The sequence below is a fragment of the Taudactylus pleione genome, unplaced genomic scaffold (assembly GCF_031769625.1).
Source record: "Taudactylus pleione unplaced genomic scaffold, aTauple2 ptg000122l, whole genome shotgun sequence".
NCBI lineage: Eukaryota > Metazoa > Chordata > Amphibia > Anura > Myobatrachidae > Taudactylus > Taudactylus pleione.
Window position 1 is genome coordinate 6426036 of NW_028284524.1, and position 23064 is coordinate 6449099.

General features: G+C 46.6%; 1 protein-coding gene across 1 annotated transcript in view; it reads right to left on the bottom strand.

The window, feature by feature from the left end:
* Positions 1-479: 479 nt before the first annotated feature.
* The window catches only part of GLB1L (galactosidase beta 1 like), a 37446-nt gene continuing 14861 nt past the window's right edge, over positions 480-23064 (bottom strand). The window contains exons 8-16 of the mRNA XM_088472318.1: positions 21293-21414; positions 19019-19059; positions 12525-12643; positions 6920-6994; positions 6358-6447; positions 6092-6205; positions 3112-3243; positions 2805-3029; positions 480-2324 (exon numbers count right to left, since the gene is read on the bottom strand). Coding sequence (XP_088328444.1) covers positions 2121-2324; positions 2805-3029; positions 3112-3243; positions 6092-6205; positions 6358-6447; positions 6920-6994; positions 12525-12643; positions 19019-19059; positions 21293-21414 — 1122 coding nt within the window. The 3' untranslated portion in view covers positions 480-2120. The remainder of the gene's footprint in view (positions 2325-2804; positions 3030-3111; positions 3244-6091; positions 6206-6357; positions 6448-6919; positions 6995-12524; positions 12644-19018; positions 19060-21292; positions 21415-23064) is intronic.

Genomic DNA, 23064 nt, shown 5'->3' on the forward strand with positions numbered 1-23064 from the left:
GATGGGATGATGAGATAAACTACCCGCGCAATTGGACATATACACTATGCAATCCACACAATATATCGTGCGAGGAATCACATAGGGTGTACCCAGCTTTACAGCTTTCTTCCATCACCCACCATGTAATGGTGCTATACACCCACAGACAATAGCTTGGCACTTTTAGCCACACGGTTAGTGCTTAATTGAAATCAAAGTCACATTAAAAAACCTACCAACTGGCAGGATGACCAGCTACTACTCAATACTGCAGAATGAAATAAAGGTCTTGAGTCCTTAACAGACTATAAAAGTCTGACCAAACTCCACCACACCATCATCGCACAACAATCTTCCTGCTGCATACAGCACAGACAGTAGTTAAACACAGTGAGACTGGTTGTCTTACAGCTAACTGGATTCAGACTAATGAAAGCTGTGCTGTGGTTGCTATGTATTACAGCAATGTTATTCCACCATGCCAATAAAGATAAACCTTTGAAACAAAGTTGTTGGTTTTTTATTTACACATGTGGCTGGTGCAGCAATATATCAAAAGTTTAAATCATGTTAAAATAACAGTTTAATGATTGTCTATGTATTATTTGATTCAGACAATAAGTGTGTGGAGATACAGTATCTATCTATCTGTTAATTAGCCTAAAGACAGGATGAAGGTTAGTTGGGAGATGACTGGCTGGGATCCTGTGACTTACTGTTGACATTTTTAAGAGTGTGATATGGACATTAAATGAACCTGTTAGTAAGAATGAGCCATAGGTCGCTAATAACATTCATTTTGTCTGCCACTTGTGCCAAGCATGTTAACATATAAACCTTTTTATTTGTGTGTCCCTTATATACAGCCTTTCCCTAATGCATATGTTAGCTATGCAAAGGAGCATGAAATCAATGCATTTAGTCTCATTCTGCTTTATATTCACACTACTGGTTTTGTGGCAAAAGCTGAAGTAAGAGGGTTTATGCCAAGAAGCCAGTTTCAGGGGCCCTGAGATAAAAGTTCCATCTGGTTATACATGGTTCCCTTTTGCCATTGAAATAAAATATATTCATTGAGGCGGATAAACTAGATAAATAATTTTATGGGGGTTTATACACCTCTCCTGCTTTTTACAGCACTCATCAAGGCACATTGGGAAGGGGTCATTCAGTGTCTAGAGGGCACCATAGGATTGGTAGGGTAAGAAGGTACAACCTTGAAGAGCACCAATATAAAGATTTATGTGGGCATAATAGGCCCTTTGAATTACTTTTGTTGTCTTTTAAAAGTTTGTCGTCTACAACAGCGACATCTTTCCTCTAAGCCACAGCAGTAGGCTTTAAATTAAGTATATCATTTCAATAATGTTATGGTTAGTACTTTGTGTGTTTGTTGCATAATCAAAGTTTTTATTGCTTAAGGGATCAAATAATTAGTCATAGCTTAGGTGCCATGGTAGGCGTTGGATACGTTGACCTTTTTTTTTTTTTTTTATTGCCTAGCTCTCAAAATGTACTGTATTTCATAGTTCACATATTTAGTTCTTATGGTTTGACAGCTACACTCTTAAGGCTAAGCTACACTGGTCACTTCCTGATCCCAGAGAGGATGCATGGATTGGTTGCCGAGTTGTAAGGACTGTAATGCTGGCCATTCATTTAACGATGTGGGGGACGACGGCAAGATTACGACGCCGTCTCCCGCAGGGTGAACTGCATACACTGAACGTTCAGATCAATCATCCCCGAAAATGGCAACCTGACGGCAGTCGCCAGGTTGACAGTCATGTTCGGGCGATGATTGATGTTAAAAAAGACCAGCAGGCGCGCGCATCGCTGGTTGTTTTTAACCTTTTACTGCCCGATTTGTGGGTGCTTACCAAGCGATGGAGCGATAACGACCATCGTTATTGCTCCATCGCTAGGTATAATCGCCTATTGGATGGGCAGCTTAACTTGTGCAATGATCTCATCAATGTCTGGACTTAAGACGCCCCACTCTTGAGAGTAAAATTGTGAAGTAGGCTGTGCAGGAGGCCTGTATAAACATATTATGTAAGTATATATCCCCAGATTCTGGCAGGAGTTGCTATGGCTTGATAGTCAACCAACTTTGTCTTCTGCAGCGAGATAGGTACTCATTTCCCCAGGAAAGTCCCATTCAGTATTGGTCTATCTATAAACATGGCTAAAGGCAGCTCTGGAGCATTCTCTAGTTCCAGCACAGTAATATTGTTCATTTGTGAAGAGCTCAGGATGCTGCCTGGTACATAGAGGGTAATCTGTGGTCCTCGAGCAGGCCAGTACCGTCCAATATTGAAGCCATTTATCCACACTTGTCCCTGCAGAAGAGCAATCAATGTATGAGGACATGCAACACAAGTTTCCAACATTAGAAATTAATACAGTAGACATGCAGGTCACACAGATCATCCAACAATCATTCAGTAGCCAACCCAGTACACAGCTAATTCAATTTCAACTTCTATATCAAGTACTATTGTCTGCTTCTAACGATGTTACAGGTATAATGTAACACAGCAAGGCTCAAAAACCATTTCAGTCTAGGGTATTACCATACATGCACACCTCACTCCACATTGACTCCTCTAGCCTCACACCCCAACTGAGGACTGTGCAACGTGACAGCAGGAAGGCAAAAATGAAGGAAAAAGTGAGAAAGTGTCACTTCCCATTTGTAAGCAAGTTTTTATTTTATTTTTTCAACTATTTTGTTACACAAAATTTGCATTTCATTTATTTGTGAATTAGTAATAGCTAATGAGAAAACCCTCTTGAGCAGAAGCTCCTGTGATTATTACCTTTGTCCACTGGGGCAATTTTAGGAACGTGTCTCCAATGTCCGTAACCTTAAAGGATCCGCTGTAGATGACTGGTCCCCCTGTGTTCTCAGTCTGTGGAATCCTCAATATGTGATTACCTAGGATGTGGGGCCAGCCTCCTGCAATCGGGCCATCTAGATTGAGTGAGTAAACCAGCCAATCTTTCAGGACGTCTGCCTTGAGAGTCAAGTTACCCACCAAACCCTATGAAAAGAAGGTTAAAGTATTAATATAACCACAGACAGCGTTGTTAATAGCAGCCCCTTCATCCTGTCGCTGTCTTTACCTTGAAGTCCCTGAGATCTGAACCATAGTTGATTCTCCCCATATTTTCCACAAGAACATCCAACCATTCTCCAGCTTTCCCCGTCACATTAACGCCCTTTATGCTGTCTCTTTCCAGTACACCGTAAAAGCGCTGTATAAATAAAAATCAATGCAGGGTCATTACAAACAAAATGGATGTTGTATCATAGAGACATTTTCAATTTTAACATTGTACATGAAGTCTTACGGGGGCGGAGACATTTCCCTGTTCCTTCCGTAGGAAGGAACACAGGAAATGTCTGTCTGTCGGCCGCGCTGGGCATACACTGCCCGATGCGGCCGACAGTTTCCCGGGTAAATATCGCATCGGACGGGCATGCTGGACAATCCAGCATGCCCGACCGAGCAATATTTAACCCTCGGTCGCCCGCATACACGCTGCAATTATCGCGGCGATCCGCCGATATCGGGCGGATCGTCCCGATAATTGCAGAGTGTATGGCCAGCATTAAAAACAGCAGTATTTTTGAAAGGATAGTTGGGGCTTGGCAGTATTTGTAGCAAATGTGAAAACAATAACAATACAGTACAAAAACCCCAACACGTATAATGGCTTAAACAATCTAACTGGAATATACTTTTCTGCAGTAGTCCGACTTTAAGGGATAAGTAATCAGAACACACAAATTAATGCCATACTACCAATGAATGCAGTACTATCAGTCAGTGGTGTCAACACAACACCGGCAGCTAGATAGTGCTGCTGGTATAATCACTACCACCACGGTATATCTCTACACCCCTAACAGATAAACATCCTAAAAAGCATATCTGGCAGTGGCGTAACTAGGGTAAGTGGAGCCCAGGGCAAATTTTAAAAAGGAGCCCCGCGGCGAAAAATGGGCGTGGTCACAAGGGGAGTGGCCACTGCAAAATGGGGCGTGTCAACATGACAGACACACCCCTTTCTTGTCACTGGGAACATTTCTTTGCATTTGCACCTTAATACAGTTCCCCTTATACAGTCCCCTCTATGCAGTGCCCCTAGTAGTGGACCCCCTTATGCAGGCCGCCAGTGGTACCCCTTATATAGTACCCCCAGTATACAATGCCCCATTATTGGTCCCTGTTATGCAGGCCCCCAGTAGTGCCCCTTATACAGTACCCCCAGTAGTGGTCCTCCTTATGCAGCCCCGTTTAGTTCCCCTTATACAGTGCCCCCAGTAGTGATCCCCCATATGCAGGCCCCCAGTAGTGATCCCCCATATGCAGGCCCCCAGTAGTGATCCCCAATATGCAGTGCCCCTTATACAGTGCCCCCAAGAGTGATCCCCCCTATGCAGCCCACCATTAGTTCCCCTTATACAGTGCCCCCAGTAGTGATCCCCCAAAAGCAGTCCCCCAATAGTGATCCCCCATATGCAGTGCCCTTTATACAGTGCCCCCAGGAATGATCCCCCCTTATGCAGGCCCCCAGTAGTGCCCCTTATACAGTGCCCCAAGTAGTTGTCCCCCTTATGCAGTGCCCCCTGCAGTGGTCCCCCCTATGCAGTGCCCCCTGTAGTGGTCCCCCCTGTAGTAAGTCCCTTATATAGTGCCCCAGTAGGAGTCCCCCTTGATGCAGTGCCCCCAGTAGTAGTCCCCCCCTATACAGTGCCCTTTATATAGTGCCCCCAGCAGGAGTCCCCCTTGATGCAGTGCCCCCTGTAGTAGTCCCAAGTAGTGGTCCCCCACGATGCAGTGCCCCCAGTAGTAGTCCCCAGTAGTGGTCACCCCCCCCCCCCCACCCGATGCAGTGCCCCCAAGTAGTAGTCCCCTCCTTAGTAATAGTCCCCCCCCAATGCAGTGCCTCCAGTTTAAGAACACACACTGAAATTAAACAAATAAAAGGAAAATGAATCCACGCCCCACTCCCGCCGCTGTCCGCACGTCAGTCCTCCCGGGCTGGCGCGCTCTGCTGGCTCGGGAGGCACACATGGAGATGGGTCTGAGTGCTGGGAGCCTGTCTCACCCCCTACTCACTGTAACTCTCCCCTCACTACACTAAGCTTCAGCATCCATTGATTCTCCTACCTGCATCACTGTCTTCTCTTGCTGCTGGTGACTGAGCTCGACATCTAAACACTGCAGTGTACTTTCTGGTCACATGACACATCCAAGGTGTCCATCAGTGCTCAAGGCACTCCCCCCATACTCAGAGGCATGCCTCTATTAGCTCTCTTTCTGTGTATCTTACTGCCTGTGGTGTGGCCCCACCCCCAGCTCTGCAAGCAGTGTCTGACTATACAGAAGCAAGGCTGAGCTGTTGCTCCTCATCTCTCGTCTCCCTGCAGTCCTAGGGTGCTCCACAAACCTGGTGAGTGTTACCTTTAAAAATGATTACAATAAACAAAGAAGATGTTTATAAGTTATAAATAATTTTTATATCAAATCTCAGGAGTATGACAGTGGAGGCTCTGCCTCCCCTGACTGCATGTCCCTGGTATCTAGTCTCTAAATTGTAATGTTTAATATGCCTACTTAGGAGAAAAGTATAAACATCACCACAACAGATTCTTTTATTTAGTTCAGCAGAAAATGAGAATGTTTTTGGCAGACACTAGGTGTTTATTTACTAGATATACTGTTCTAAAAGCCAGCACTTCCGATTGGATTTAAAAGGACAATGTTTTTACTAGCAAAACAAGGCTAACAAAATAATTGCTCTTTTAAATTTCAGCCATAAACACAAGCGGAAGCGCCAAGCTTTAGAACCCGAAGCTTAGTAAATAAACTCCTTAGAGAATTGGACCTACCAGTAAAAATCTGCACAGGCTAAAAGGCAAACAGTGTCCAAACTTGGCTTAGATATATCAGTGTAAGCTAGGTCAGACGATTAAAAATATAATTATACAAATATTACATAATCGCTATAGAAAACAGCAGCCAGACTTATTATGAAAGTATATACTCCAGACTTCGTTCAAATTAAGCACAGCACTGAGAAGAATATACCTTACCCCATTAACTGAAATATAACCACGGTCATGGACGCCATTTACTTGTGATGAAACAGGAGTGTAGAATGGGATGTCCAAGGGCAGGTGGGTCCGGTATAGCATGAACCCAAAATACTGAGAGAAAGCAAAAAATACAAAAAAAAAAAAAAAACACTAGTTCAGTTGAACTTGTACTAAAGAATTGCTCCGTTATCACACACACACACACACACACACACACACACACACACACACACACCACACACACACACACACACACACACTACCTGTTTGGCATCCTCGAAGGTGATGGGGTAGGCAGTCACAAAGGGGCCTCCTGTAGCCAAAATATCCAATAGATCCACTAGAGCCCCAACCTGAGTGTGTAGGGGGAAGTTACAGTGTGTGACAATAGGTTATAACTAGGCAGCCATACTTCTGATGGTGCATACACACGTAACAATTTTTGGAACAATTTGTCGTTAACGATATTGTTAAGTCGTTCAAAAAAAATCGTTCAGTTTCTGAGTTATGATGAACGAAAATCACAAATGCGCGCTACCGTTTGCAGTTTTCGTTCATCGTCCCTTCTGACTGTCCAACATGACAATTTTCGTTCAGATAATCGTTCATGTTTGACAGAATGAACGATGAATGGCGGCCACTCCCTTAACTGATTTTCTATTTCTAATTAATTTTACATCTAATTTAGTTCAGGAAATCGTTGAAAAAAATTGTTCATTACATATTAAAAAATCGTTCACTTTTTCAAGGGAAAATGTGAACGAAAATCGTTGGTAACAAAAATCGTTACGTGTGTATGCACCTTAAGACAAATCAAATACTCACCTTTTGCAGAGTGATTAAACCATAGTAAAATTTTGTAGAGGGGGGTGGGATGGGCCCGAACGGCACTGGTTGGAACTGTAGGGCAAAAAAAGAAAAGGAAAAAAAAAAAAAAAATGGTATAAAACATTCTAAGTTGCATATACTAGACTCGCAGGCCTGGCCAACCTATGGCTCCAGCTTTTGTAAAACTACAAGTCACAGTATGCCGAGCCACAGTTTTGCTATTAGGGAATTCTAAAACTGTGGTAGGGCATGCTGGGACATTTCACAACTGCTGGAGAGTCACAGGTTGGCCAGGCCTGTACTATAGCAAATATCTATTTTTATTCATGTGTTTGTGTTCCCCTATAATACAACTGCACTGAAAATGAATAAAGATCAGACCATTACATAAACATAATTATTTTATTGTTCTTTCTTGCTATATTCTACAACATATGGCATAAAGTGTAACCTAGTAGATTATAAGATCATTTGGGCATGGTCATATTTTCCTTATATTAGTGGTCCCTTATTTATATCCACCAAAGTAAATCATTGCATAATATGTTGATGCGTCCTGAGAGGAAAATGCCAAAAGGGAGTCACAGACATCTGCATCAGATATGCATACCACGCTTCAGCTTGCAGAGGACCCAAGCGAGCAGGAACACCAGAGAGTAGAGATAGGAGAGGAAACGTCTAGGGGACGGACAACACATCCCGGGCAACCCAGAAGGGCTCCTGGGTCAGCTTGCGGTACTGACTAGAAGCCATCAGGTCTATGGAGACTAGGGAGTAAATATACAAAAGTGTGAGTTTTTAGAAGTGGAGATGTTGCCCATAGCAACTAATCATATTCTACTAAACATTTAACTAGCACCTTCTAGAAGATAATCGCTAAAATCTGATTGGTTGCTATGGGCAACATCTCCACTTCTGAAAACTCACACTTTAGTAAAGTTAACCCTAGTTGTTGGAAGACCTCGGGATGAAAAAAGACCATTCTCTTGGTTGGACATACTGACGGCTGAGGTATTCAGTCTCCCAGTTTTCGACTTACAGGATGTAAATTGCCAACAGAGCTGGGAGAAACTGGTCTGGAGCACTTTGCGCATGGCCCGTGGGGTTTGTGTGTTGGCTTGTAGGTGACCGCTGTTGCACTATGTGACCGGACCTTGACTGGACAGCCCTGGCAGAAGGCCCTGTAGATCGCTCTGAGGGGGTCATTCAGACCCACTCGCGAGCGCAGGACGCTCGCAAGCGGGTCGATGTTACCCCAATGCGCATGCGCACGACGGAGGGAGCTCCGTCGTGCGCATGCGCGAGACCCGGACAGCGACAGCCAAGCTGTCGCTCCGGGTCTCGCACCAAAGGGGGCGTGCTGTCGATGGTCTGGCCCCACTGGCCCCTTTGGTCTGGCCCCACTGATATCACTAGTGATGTTAGTGGGAGTGATTTTGGCTCAGATAGAGCCAAAATCACTGCAGGGCTTGCGGTCACCGAGACCCTACCGCAGGGTCTCGACGCAAGCCCGATGGTCGCGATGGTCTTGACCATCACGACCATCTTTTTGGCCACTCGCATATGCTGTGGGTGGTCACCCACAGCTATGCGAGCGGCCAGGAGGCCGCTCCATTTTTAGGTAGGAGGGCACTGATTCAGAGCGAGCGCTCTGGTCAGAGCGTCCGGCTCTGAATCAGGCCCTGAGTTCCTAGATGTGGATGAGAAGCTGGGATTCCTGTACTGTCCATCATCCCTGAATGGTTGAGGTGAGAGCGACTGCTCCCCACTTCCTGAGGCTGGCTTCTGTCAAAAGCAGAGTCCAATCCTGAAACAGAAAAGGACACCTATTGTCCAGGTGAGAAGCCTGCAGCCACCACAGTAGGGGGTAATGCACCTCCGGAGATAACATACAGGGACTGGGACCGAATCTGAGTGTGTGACCTGTTTCACCAGGAGAAGGACCTGGAGTGAAAACTTTGCAAACTCCACCATGTCGAAGGAGGAGACTACTTTGCTGTTGACAAACCAAAAAAGCAAAGCCGAAACCGGTAGTGGTCCGACAGGACTGCAATGAGCTGGAAGTGCTAATTCCCCTCCCAAATAGGGATATGCAAATAAGTGTCCCTTACATCCAGGAACACCAGAAAGTATCATGGTTTCAGTGAATGTATAATGGACATGAGGGACTCCATCTTGAAGTGGATGTTCAGCGAACTTCAGGTTCAGAATGTGGCGGAAGGAGCCAACTGGATTTTACACAAGGAATAGTTTTAAATAAAAACCCATTTCTCTGATGTAGTGGTACCAAGAACAGAAGGGACTTGAAGGTGTCCTGCAAGGCCCCCGACTTGGCAGGGTCGAGTGGAAGACCCGTTAAGAACCAGATGGGAGAACTCGGGGAAATCCAGGACTTTTTACATGTGCCACCACTTGTTGTAGAAACGCTGAAGATTGCCACCCACCAAAAGAACCATGAGGTGGGAGTCCAGCCCATCATGTGGACTCCTTATCTGGGGGCATGAGGTCTGGGTTTGCAACCTGCCCAAGACTGTCTTGCCCCTGGAAGAGGAACCACGGCCCCGACTGAAACATTTAAATCTGGGCCTTCCCTGGGGCTGATAGGAGAGAGTTTTGGCTTTCGGTGCTGCAGACGTGAGGAATATGGGCTTTATAAGCCGCAGCAGAAGCAATCATTTTGTCTAGTTTAGAGCCAAACAGCACCTTACCATTGATAGTAAGGGACTCAAGGGCTAGGCCTGCCACATGCAGAGCCAAGAGCTCGGCTGTCAGCCACAGTTGAGGCAGAAACTGTGGCCAAAAGGAGGCTAGAGACCATAGCCGCTTACCCTAAATAAGCAGTCCTAATCTTTACGGTGGACAACAATTCAGAGCGAAGTCCGCCCACTGTTCCAAGGTCCTAAAAACCCATCCAGACACTAAAACCTGCTGCAGTGATGCTCCAGCTGTTGTGATCTTCCTCCTGAAAGAAAGACAGCTACAAATTTGAATCCTGCTGAAAATCATCTTTGTATCCTGACTGTAGAGGAGTAGGCACAGGCCGTTTGTGAGGCATTGAGGGGTTGCAGGGTCCCGCATGTGGTGCAGAGAATTTGAAAACAACTTATTGAGACAAGCCCTGCATCCAGGGAGGCTCAACATTAATATGCTGAGTTGCGCTGGACAAAAGGGAGGGCCCCACAGAAGTGGAATCCGGTGGGGATGCTCTGGATAAAGCCAATTGTTTTGCCAGCTCCAACATCGCCTGGGACAGGTTGAAACCCACACCTGCTCAGGCAGAGTGTCTGCTACCTGGGGTCCCGACTGTGGTGCCGCAGTGGAGCAGGCATCACAGAGACCACTGTGGTCCTGAGCATCACAAATAAAATTGTCCTGACAATTTTTGCAGGAGAGGGGGACCTATGTACCGAAGCACCCTTCTCAGGGACAGCTCTGGAAGATTTCCTTTAGCAGACATGTCACCCAATTAGTGAGTTAACACCCGCAGTGGCCAGTGAAGGACACTGTTTAGTGAACTATGGCATTGATGCTAAATGTGGTATGCAATGAAAGCAAACAACAAAATGCCATGCTAACTAATAAGCTATTGACAGCACTATAAGCATAAAGAACTAGTACAGTGATCTGCAGAATAATCTGTACCTACAGAAGGAAAAGATTGCTATGCACACTAGATAAATTATCACAATAGTACTATGCAGTCTAGATTAAAAAAAAAAAAGCACAAAATGAAATGTAAGAGAAAAAGTGAACTATATTAAGTGTACCAGATATGCAATAGGGAGACAACACTGTGTGTGTGTGTGTATATATATATATATATATATATATATATATATATATGTGTGTGTAACAGCCACACGCATATGGCGTTAACATATGCACAGATGTAGATACAGATGTAGATAGAAGTTAACAGAATACAGATACACCTATATGGTGTGATAAGGGCACCTGACCGATGTATAGAGGACTACCCAGAGTCCCGAGGGGAGGAGAGTGTAGTGGGCTCTTGGCGTGTACTGCCTATACAGAAAGCACGCCAAGGAGACGGGGAGGAGAGAATGGGAAAAAAGTCCCCTGTTGCCGACCATAAGGGACACTGGGGCTGATTCAGACCAGCTCGCAAGCGGGTCAATGTTTTCCCCTGCGCATGCGCCGCCTCCGGCGTGCACATGCGCGAGACCCGGCCAGCGAAGACCGATCCGTTGCTACGGGTCTCACAGAAAAACGGGGCGGCTGTCCATTGTGATTGTTTTGGAGGCAGGCAGGGGGGTGGCTACACAAACGGAGGCGTCCCCGAAGGAACGCCTGCTGTTTGTGGGAGGCACCACTGATATCACCAGTGATGTCAGTGGTGAGCTTCCGGCTCTGTTTAGAGCCGGAAGCTCACTGGGGCTTGCATGAACGAGACCCTACCACAAGGTACCATCGCGACCATCACCTGGTCGCTCGCTAAAGCTGTGGGTGGTCAACCACAGCTATGTGACCGGCCAGGAGGCCGACACAAACAAAAAAACGCCCTGATTCAGAGCGAGCGCTCCGAAAGAGCGTCCGGCTCTGAATCAGGGCAACTGTTATATGAAACAGCATCCAGTTTATTATCTGTCTCTTGTTAGAGATTGGAGGACCGAGCCCTCACTTGAAGGACCGGGCCGTCACTTGGCCTCCCCCCTCAGGTGGCCTTCAACAGGGGGTCTTGCCGCAGCATCAACCTGACTCGCCGCAACTGTGGGAACTTCATTACCTTCATCCCCCCTGATCCATGATCCGGTCGCAGCTCTTAGCATGCAGCAGAGACTGTGTTGGCAGAGCTGCTGTCTATAGTGACAGAGCTCTGTCCACGAGTCCTTGAATGGGCAGCTGACGTGATGCATGAACAGCAGCACCGCAGCCTGTCCTTCACAATATAATAAACTAAAATAATAATTGCACTAAACTAAAAAGTGAGGATCCAGTGGTGATGGGAGGGCTTAAAAGGGGCAGAGTTGTCGTTTTAACTAGTTCAATGCCAAACTCCTGCTGCTGGATTCTAACCCCAGCTGTACATACTAACGCAGTGTCCCCAAGATGGATGATAGAGGAAACTACAGCTGCCAGAGCGACTGAATAAACAAGCCCAGCACCTTTAGGCACTAAAAAAAAAAAAAAAAAAAAGAAAACTACCTTGGGCAGGATGAGGGGTATAGGGGTGAGGCAGCGTGTGCGGTCTGAACTTAACTCTCCGGGAGAGATATATTGAAGCTTTGAGGGAGATATACCAGCTTCTATCATTGTCATTGTTTGTGTGAAAACATTACAGGAGTTGATTGGATGGTACTTTATCTCTCTCCAAGCTTTGATTGATCTCCCCCTTAGTGTCCAGACACGTCCAGCACCAGCTATACCCCCTGTGTCTCTCCAGTGTTCCTTATGGACGAAAGAGAAATTAAAGAAAAGATAGAAGATTATACTGTAAATAAAGTTCAGAACAATGGTTTTGAAATATTACCAATGAAAACTCTGCAGTGCTAAACATTCAGCAATGACAGTACATGTCTCATCCTAAGAGTTAGTACACATTAGTCTGTATAGTGCCCCCGTAATCTACACAAAGTGTCACCTTGCTAATCACAGATCGTATTTCTAGTAATTTATCTGTGGGGTCCCCGGCCTCTGTAAGAGGAGCATCATAATCATAGCTTGTTGTAATTGGCTGGTAAATTTTTGAGAAGTCTGCCCCTACGGATAAAAAGAGAGGATTACAGTTACTATGGTTTTACCAGCGGCTTCTTAATACACGGTTCCATCACTTTATACTTCTACAAAATATATCGCTTTGTTATTCTAGTGTTCTTCTGTGCTTTTAAACCCTGTCATTATATCATTAGGCACAGTTTTGCATTTCTGCTTCTATGGGATATGACACAAAACTGCTCATTGCGGCGAGCACAGCAGAGATTTGTTTTATCCAAGTGCAGAATGGAAGCGGTTTAAACTAATGAGCTGCCAGTGGCCAACAGGAGTTATCTATTGACTGGAGACAGACTTGATGTGAAAATAAAAACCAGACATTAGAATAATGATCCTCTCTCAGTGAGGATACTTACTTAGACATTATAAGGCAAGGTAAATACTAACACGATTCCCAAATGTCTAAAAAAGGAGAGTTATGGTAAAAACTTACCCTTGTTAAACGCTCTTTCTTCGAAGTCCATAGGGTCCACAGGGAGACAATGTGGTGTAGGTGGGACTTGGAGGACCGGACACCAACAGCAAAGCATTTCAATCCTAGGATGCTCCAGTCCTTTCCCCTATACCCCTCCCACAGCCTGAAGGCAACTCAGTTTTGTTAACAAGCCCAAAGCAGGAGCAGGATAGGAGAGAAGGAAGACTGGTACACTGAAGAATCACAGAGAAGGAAACAAGTGACCAAGAGAATAAGTCCATAGGAGCCAAATGCGTCAGAGCGGGTGCCCTGTGGACTTCGAAGAAAGAGAGTTAACTAGGGTAAGTTTTATCATAACTCTCCTTTTCTTCTTCAGAGTTCATATGGCTCCACAGGGAGACAATGGGGATGTCCCATAGTAGTTGTTCAAGGGCGGGGATGCTCCTGAGTGGAGAGGAGAACCCAGCGCCCGAAGGAAGCATCCTGAGAGGCAAATGTCTCAAAGGCATAGAACCTGAGAAAGGTATGGACAGAAGACCATGTAGCCGCCTTGCATAGTTGTTCAGCAGAGGCGCCACGTCGGGCTGCCCACGAGGGACCCAATGAGCAGATACTGAAGTCGGCACAGGAAGGCCAGTCTGCGTTTAAGCCTGTGAGATGGTCATGCGAACCCATCTGGCCAGAGTCTGTTTGTTAGCAAGCCATCCCTTCGTAAGGAAGCCATATAGGATGAAGAGGGAGTCTGATTTCCTGATGGAACTAGTACGGTCCACGTAGATCTTCAGAGCACGGACCACATCCAAAGAAGCCTCACCTGCCAAGAGGTGATTGAGAGGCCGGAACCACAATTTCCTCATTAAGTTGGTAACGAGAAACCACCTTGGGTAGGAAGACTGGGTGCGTTCTAAGAACAGCCCTGTCCTGATGAAAGATCAAAAAGGGGGAGCGACATGAAAGCGCCCCTGAATCCGATACCCTACGGGTAGATGCTATAGCCAGAAGAAACTGAGTCTTTGCAGTGACATCTACCGATTCCAAGGGTTCGAAAGGAGGTTCCTGAAGTGCGGGGAAAACCACTGACAAAGAGGGGTTGTATACGTAGAACACCTTGCAGGAAATTGTGAACATCCGGTAGAGGAGCAATTCTGTACTGGAACCAGAAGGAGAGAGCAGAGACGTTCACTTTCAGAGATGCTAGGTGGAGTCAAAGAACCAGTCCAGCCTGAAGAAAGGCAAGTATTCTAGAGGCCTTAAAAACTTGAGGGTCATAGTTTCTAGGAGCACACCACTGAAAATATGTATGCCATATCCGGTGATAAATTCTGGCCGAGGCCGGTTTACGTGCTCTGAGCATGGTCTGGACCACAGAGCTAGAAAATCCCATAACCATTAGGAGGGATGTCTTAAGAGCCAAACCGTTAAAGACAGACGGGCCAGGTCCGGATGTAGACAGGGACCCTGAGACAACAGGTCTAGTCATAGAGGAAGTTGAAGAGGACGTCTATGGAGAGAATTTGAAGGTCGGAGTACCAATGGGACTGTGCCCAATACCGGTTTGAACTTCCGAAGAACCTGAGGAAGAAGCGTTATTGGAGGGAAAAGGTACGCCAAATGGAAGGTCCACCTCACAGATAATGCGTCCACGAAGGCCGCGTTGGGATCCGTTGTCCTGGCTCCATACACTGGATTTGTGGTTGTGTCTTGAGGCCATGAGGTCTACATCCGGTAGACCCCATTTGTCCACCAGGAGTTGAAAGACTTCTGGATGTAGAGACCACTCACCTGCATGCACGTCCTGATGGCTGAGGAAATCCTCTTCCCAAATGAGAATTCCTGGGATGAACACTATGGAGACGGCTGGGAGATAGCGTTCGGCTCATGTGAGAATGCAGGACACTTCTGCCATTGCTGTTCGACTTAGAGTGCCTCCTTGGTGATTGTTGTAGGCCACAGGCATTGTCGGCATGCCCTGAAGAATATCCTGAGCCAGAGTGAGAGCTTGGTAGATGGCTCGGAGTTCCAGGACGTTGATTGGTAAGATCACCTCGGCTGGAGTCCAGCGGCCTTGGAAGGAATGCTGGCCGGTCACTGCGCCCCACCCGTGGAGGCTTGCATCCGTGGTGAGGAGTTACCAGTCAGAGATCCAAAAGTGGCATCCCTTGTCTAAGTGGGACGTCTGTAGTCACCAGGATAGGGACAGGTGAACCTCCAGGGAGAGGCCCATCGTCTGGGATCTGAGCAAATTGAGCAGCCCGTTCCACCTGGAGAGGATCAGATGTTGTAGGGGCCTAGAGTGAAACTGAACGAACTACACCATGTCGAAGGTGGACACCATGGATACCAGGGACAGCAATGCAAAGTGAATTGACACTCGTGACTGTGTAGTAGTCTGCACACCCGGTGCTGTAATACCAAGATTTTGTCTGCTGTTAGGAAGATTCTCGGAATCTGAGAGTCCTGGAGGGCTCCCAGATGTACCATTCTTTGAGAAGGTGTCAAGGAAGCCTTTTTCCAGTTGATCAGCCAACCGTGTGTTTGTAGAAAGGCAATGGTTAACTGTAGATGGCGGTGAAGAATTTCTGGGGGGCTGGCCAAGAGCAAGTGATCGTCTAAGTATGGGAGCAGTCTGATCCCTTGACGATGAAGATAGGCCGCCATAACTGACTACCATGATCTTGGTAAAGACTCGAGGAGCCGTTGAAAGGCCAAAAGGTAGAGCCTGAAATTGGTAATGTTTCTGTAGTATAGCAAACTGGAGATATTGTTGATGAGAAGGCGCTATAGGTATAGGTTGGTAAACGTTCTGAATGTCCAGATACACCATAAAGTCCCCAGGATCCATAACCAGGATAATAGAGCGGAGGGTTTCCATACAAAACCTGGGCACCCTGATAAACTTGTTCAGAGACTTGAGGTTGAGGATAGGCCGATGAGACCCATTGGGCTTCTGAACTAAGAAAAGGAAAAAGAAGAATAGCCCTTCCCTCTCTGAGGAGGAGACCGGAATTATTACTCCTGAGAGCAGTAAGGACTGAATGGCCTTCTGGAGCAGCAGGGCTTTGCTTGGGTCTGATGGAGGTCCTGTGCAAAAGAACTGCTGGGGGGGGGGGGGGAGGAGGGAGAGGGCATATCCATGGGAGACCACTTCTCTTAACCAGATGTCTGATGTGGTCTGAAGCCAGAACTGAGCGTATTGAAGAAATCGGCCTCCCACTCTGGCTGAAGGCTTGTCCTCAGATTTGGGAGGTGGACGTCTAGTCGCCCTGGTCTGTTAGGTCCTAGGCTTGGAGGCCTTAGTTGATGCCTGATGCCTTGGAAAGGACTGACCTTTAGCATTTCCTTGAGAACAAAAGGACCGAAAGGATGACATTCGAGGCTTTGCATTATATGCAGAGGGCAGGAACGCCGTCTTGGAAGCTGCCAAGGTAGTCACAATTTTGTCTAATTCTGGGACAAACAGGATATCCCAGAATAAGGCAGAGACTCCAATGCCTTTTTAGAGTCCGAATCTGCCTTCCATGAGTAGAGCCAAACAATACGGCGGGTTACTACAGAAGTGGCAGATGCCTTGGAAGCTAGGAGAGCCGTATCCAGAGCTGCTTCACCCAAATACGAGGTTGCATCTCTAATTGAGATATGTAGCACAGCCGTTTCCTCGACGCAACAGCGGGAAAGGTCTCTTCTAGGGCCTCTGCCCAACTCTCAATGGCTTTTTCTACCCAGGCAGTAGCCCTATCAGGACGAGTAACAGCTACTGTAAGAGAGTATACAGAGTTTAGACAAGCGTCCATCCTTCTATCCGTAGTCTCCCTCAAGGAGGTTGCAGTATGGATAGGTAAGGTAGCATTCTTGACCAGACGTGTCACATTGGAATCCACTGTTGGGGGAACTCCCCATTTAGTGCAATCAGTAGCGGGAAGAGGGTAAAAGGAAGTTAAACATTTAGGCAGCTGAAATCTTTTACTGGGCATATTCCATGCATCACTCATATGATCAGATAGCTGATCAGAGTGAGGAAACTCTGGTAAAACTACCTTTTATCACTTAAATACTGTCTCTTTTGCCTTAGGAGCGGGTTCTGTATCTTCAATTTGAAGAATAGATTTTACAGCTCTTGCAAGTGCAGGTATATTCAATTTAGAGGGGGGTTCCTCGTCTCCCAAGGAGGAGTCAGAGTGAGAGAGGTCTGCGTCTTCTGCCTCCCCAGATGATAACTCAGAATCTGATAGCTGGGTGAACTGGGAAGATAACACATCACGCTTAGTAGGTTTACTAGGTAAGGGTCTCTCCTTTTGCAGCATTTGTTGAAAGGCTGTAGAGGTATCCACCAAACTCTGCAATGAGGTAGAAAGTACGTCTACCCATGGGGGAGGCAAAGGATTTGCAGGGAGTATCTGCTGTGGCCATCCCATAAAGGGAGCTACCACAGGGACCGCTACGTGGTCCACAATTTTTGCCAGTACCGGTGAAAAAGTAGTCCAGGGTGGGTCCTGAGGAGAGGGCACCGGGGCTGATGGGCCCAGGGCAGTATAACAAGATGCACAAAGACCATCGTGAATGAGGTCCTCTGAAGCTAAGCCTGCTGAGCAGTACTTACAAGACACCAGGGTGGGAGCAGCAGGCTGCTTGTTATTCTTGCCTCTGCCAGACATAGCTGCAAGATTACTGTAACACACAATCTGACACAGTGCAGTGAGCAACCCAGATGTATGTGTAATATGGCACAGTGTAGTGTGCAACAGCGATATATAGTATGTGATTTCCCTCACAAATATAGGGAGATGTGAGGTACAATTAACCCCCTATACCTTAGTATACCAGGGTTATAGTAGAATAAAGGGAAAAGGTATAAGCTGACAGTAATATCAAAAAAAGAAAACAGACAGCAGCGCTAGCATAAGTCACATACAAATGCAAACTATACAATATAACTGCAGTGGGCACTAAAATCAACTACACAGACCGCAGTGGCTGGTAGGATATAGCGCTGTATAAACCTGGCCCTTGGGTGAGGTAAACAAGGAGACTGGAGCCAGCGTTCCCAGAGACCTGAATGCAGAAAATGGCTGCCTTGAGTCTCAGAGAGGGCGGAGGGTGAGGGAGGAGCAGTTCAGGGAGCAGCAAGATCGTATTGGAATGGCGCCCTGAGCTGGGGGAGGGGCTGCAGGCAAAGCGCCTTCTCCCCTATGCTGACATTAACCACCAGGTCCCCTGACTATAGTTGTGCCCTGCGCCAGTGCTCGTAATGCCCTGGTGGTCTAATGGAGTCCCGAGCAAATCGGTGTCTACATCAGCGCCTCCGGTCTGTCTGCTGATAGCGGAGGAAACACTGCGCATTAGACGCGGGTCCTTCAAAGCGAGGATCCGCCTTACCTGTACGCTTGCATCCCGGCTGCAGTCTGGGGTCCGGGGAGCCTTGCTAGCTAGGTCCCCCTCAGAGCCCCGCCGGGAGTACCTAGCTTGGGCTGAATAGCAGGACACCAACGAAACTGAGTTGCTCTCAGGCTGTGGGCGGGGTATAGGGGGAAGGACTGAAGCATCCTGGGATTGAAAAATTTGCTGCTGGAGTCCGGTCCTCCAAGTCCCACCTACACCCTATTATCTCCCTGATTGAGCCCTATGGACCCTGAAGAAGAAATGAACAATTATTAAATACGAATTTGTTTTTCTGTGAACACCAGACTATTTTCACTGTATTGATTGTTGTTTTTCAGAGCATAAAATGGCTGATAAAGTACAATAGCTTGTACTATGCTGCAATAACAGATCTACACACAGCGTCAAACATCCTCTGTGCTGCTTTGGAAATTAATTATAGTCTATTTGTATATTTCTACATATTTACATTGGATAAACTTTTATTTTAGGCTCCTCTGCATAAGAGTCCTAATAAATGCTAATAGTCATACAGCATGTTACAGTCACAGAGAGACAGAAACTGCCCTTACCATTCCAGTAGCCAAAGTTGGTGCCACCCTCAAACATGTACCTGGAAGTGGACACAACGGACAATATGGTAAACATATTACTCCATATAACAACCAATAGGATTCCTTATAGCTAGACCCATTCCTTGTAGGTGTCTACAGCCATGGCCAAAAGTTTTGAGAATTACACTTATTGGTTTTCACAAAGTCTGCTGCTTCAGTGTTTTTAGACCTTTTATGTCAGATGTTACTATGGTATACTGAAGTAACATTACAAGCATTTCATAAGTGTCAAAGGAGGAGATGTATGAAGCGTCGAAGCGGTATCAGCGCACGTTATGTGGGCTGATACCGCTTCTCCCCGATGTATGATCAGGGGGTTTAGCGGTAAATGACAGTGGCACTATGCGCCTCTGTCATTATCGGCGCTGCTATCTGCAAGATAGCACCGCTGATAGCCTGGGCAATGTATGAACGGTGAGTTCGTCCGACCGTACTGCCCACTGCAGCTGTCGCTGTCGACAGCTACAGCCCTATCCCCACAGCAAGGACAGTGCTGTCCCTGCTGCAGGGGCTGCCAACTCCAGGACTGCATGCGGGATCTCGCGATATTTGCGAGATCCTGCACATGCTCATTGCAGCCGGCCAGGACTGAGACACAGTGCATCAGCACTAGGCTGATGCACTGTGTACTCAGGCAGGGATCGCCGGAGGGGGGAGTTAACACTCCCCCACTCCGGCCGATGAGATGTTCATACATCTCATCGTTAGTGCTTCCTGCTTCGCCTCGGTAAAGAGGTGAAGTAGGAAGCAATATAGCGGCACGTTAAGTGCCGCTATAATACATCTCCCCCAAAGGCTTTTATTGACAATTACATTTGTGTTTATGTTAAGTTTATGTTAAGTGTCAATACTTGCAGTGTTGACACTTCTTTTGAAGACCTCTGCAATTCGCCTGGCATGCTGTCAATCAACTTCTGGGCCACATACTGATTGATGGCCGCCCATTCTTGCCTAATCAATGCTTGGAGTTTGTCCACCCGCCTCTTGAGAATTGACCACAAGTTCTCAATGGGATTAAGGTCTGGGGAGTTTCCTGGCCATGGACACAAAATTTAGTTGTCTTGTTCCCCGAGCCACTTAGTTATCACTTTTGCCTTATGTCAAGGTGCTCAATCATGCTGGAAAAATCATTGTTCGTCACGAAACTGTTCTTGGATGGTTGGGAGAAGTTGCTCTTGGAGGATGTTTTGGTACCATTCTTTATTCATGGCTGTGTTCTTAGCCAAAATTGTGAATGAGCTCACTCCCTTGACTGAGAAGCAACCCCACACATTAATGGTCTCAGGATGTTTTACTGTTGGCCTGATACAGGACTGATGGTAGCGCTCCCCTTTCCTTCTCCGGACAAGCGTTTTCCCAGATGCCCCAAACAATCTGAAAGGGGATTCATCAGAATAAATAACTTTACCCCAATCCTCAGCAGTTCAATCCCTGTACCTTTTGCAGAATATTAGTCTGTCCCTGATGTTTTTCCTGGAGAGAAGTGGCTTCTTTGCTGCCCTTCTTGACACCGGGCCATCCTCCAAAAGTCTTCGTCCTGTGTCATGCCAACAGTAAAACATCCTGAGACCATTCATGTGTGGGGTTGCTTCTCAGCCAAGGGAATGGGCTCACTCACAATTTTGCCAAAGAACACAGCCATGAATAAAGAATGGTACCAAAACATCCTCCAAGAGCAACTTCGCCCAACCATCCAAGAACAGTTTGGTGACGAACAATGCCTTTTCCAGCATGATGGAGCACCTTGACATAAGGCAAAAGAGATAACTAAGTGGCTCAGGGAACAAAACAACATTTTCGGTCCATGGCCAGGAAACTCGCCAGACCTTAATCCCATTGAGAACTTGTGGTCAATCCTCAAGAGGAAGGTGGACAAACAAAAACCCACAAATTCTGACAAACTCCAAGCATTGATTAGGCAAGAATGGGCGGCCATCAGTCAGTATGTGGCCCAGAATTAGATTGACAGCATGCCAGGGCAAATTACAGAGGCCCCTAGGGTCAACACTGCAAATATTGACTCTCTGCTTAAACTTAATTTAATTGTCAATAAAAGCCTTTGACACTTATGAAATGCTTGTAATTTTACTTCAGTATACCATAGTAAAATCTGACATAAAGGTCTAAAAACACTGAAGCAGCAAACTTTGTGAAAGCCAATACTTGTGTCATTCTCAAAACTTTTGGCCATGGCTGTACAGCCCGCATTCAATGCTCCTGATAAGTGCTCACATGTTCACATTGGCGCCGGTCTCCAAGATATCATACAGGCCCTGGCTGACTTTGGACGATGGGGTCTGAGCGTGTCTCTGTCCCCAGTAATCCAACCACCCCGTGTAATACTCAGAGTTCACCTGCAGCAGATGGATAGGTTAAAGTGTAACTCACAGTACATGGATACTTTAAGGAGCGGGAATTAATCATTTACATGCACTGACAAAGTCATGACTGAATGAGGGTTAATCACAAAGTTGGAAACATTCACTTTAAAGGAGGTTGGAACAAAGCTCCTGAAATAATTCCCATAATTAAAATAACTGTCCACCTTCAGATACCTAACTTATATATGCTTTCTTGGAACCGATTAGTTTTTCTACACTTAAATACAATGCAGCTCTGCTAAGCCCCCCGCACAGTATATAAGTAGATCCAGAGAGAGCAGCTGTGCATCATATCCCAAGCTGATGAAAAGAAACACTTTGTGATGATAAAACTACAAGGCTGAAGAGGGCAGAACGAAAAATCTGGGGAGTTATGTAATACAGGTGTGTCTGCATGTGAAATGCTACGTTACAGTGTCAGCGGCTGTGACACGAACGTAGCATTTCACATACAGGTACACCCGCACACACAGTATCGGCATGCCGAAAATATGCGTCCTATTCACATCATTTGCGAATAAGACTCATTTGAAGGTAAAAAGTTGCTGGAAAAGATGCTCAGTGCTATAGAGTCACGCTATGGCATGGCACAACTAGAAGGGCTGTTTAACATGCTAGAAAGTAAGATGTATGAGGACACATTTGCAGGTTCCAAGTTTAAGGAACTGATGTGTTTTCGGCGAGTGCTTTAGTAAATTGAAAGTGACAATTTGTTATAAGGCTAACGCTATCAGTGTTTGTTTTATACAGAAGGGCTACCGGTCACCTCTCCCGCAGTTTCTGCCAGCTTCAGCTGAGTCATAAACGCTACACCGCCAGGTTACTACAGGGCAGCAAAATGGTTTTCTCTCTACTTTATCCAAATCTGAGGACACGGACAAGATGACACGCCACTTTGGGCAGGCCAGACCAAGGACTCAGTATAACCAGTTCACTAAAGAGGGATGGAACCGTAAGGGAGGTATGTGCTGATACAACAGACTACACACAGAAAGGTTAGGGGTTATAATTGAAAAAAATATATATGTAGCACGTTTATCCTCTAAAGGAAAACCTGTGTCCCAGATTTTGTTTTAAACAAGCAGTTTAGATGACCCACTGCTCAGACTTAATAAAAGTGATCTACAGCGGAATAATATCATGCTGGAGGTGGGTGTGGTCTGAGGGCCTGATTCAGAGCCGGACGCTCTGACCAGAGTGCTCGCTCTGAATCAGGGCCCTCCTACCTCAACTTGGAGCGGCCTCTTGGATGCTCGCATAGCTGTGGGTTACCACCCACAGCTTATGCGAGCGTCCATGATGATGGTCGCGATGGTCAAGACCATCGCGACCATCGGGCTTACGACAAGACCCTGCGGTAGGGTCTCGTGGCCGCAAGCCCTGGAGTGATTTTGGCTCTATCAGAGCCAAAATCACTCCCACTGACATCACTAGTGACGTCAGTGGGGTCGGACCCAGACGGTAGGCGTTCCCATGGGAACGCCTCCGTCTGGCAGCCACACCCCCGGCACGCCCACCAAAGGGGGCGTGCTGTCATTCACCATCGACAGCACGCCCTCTTTGGTGCGAGACCCGGAGCGACAGCTTGGCTGTCGCTATGCGGGTCTCGTGCATGCGCACGAC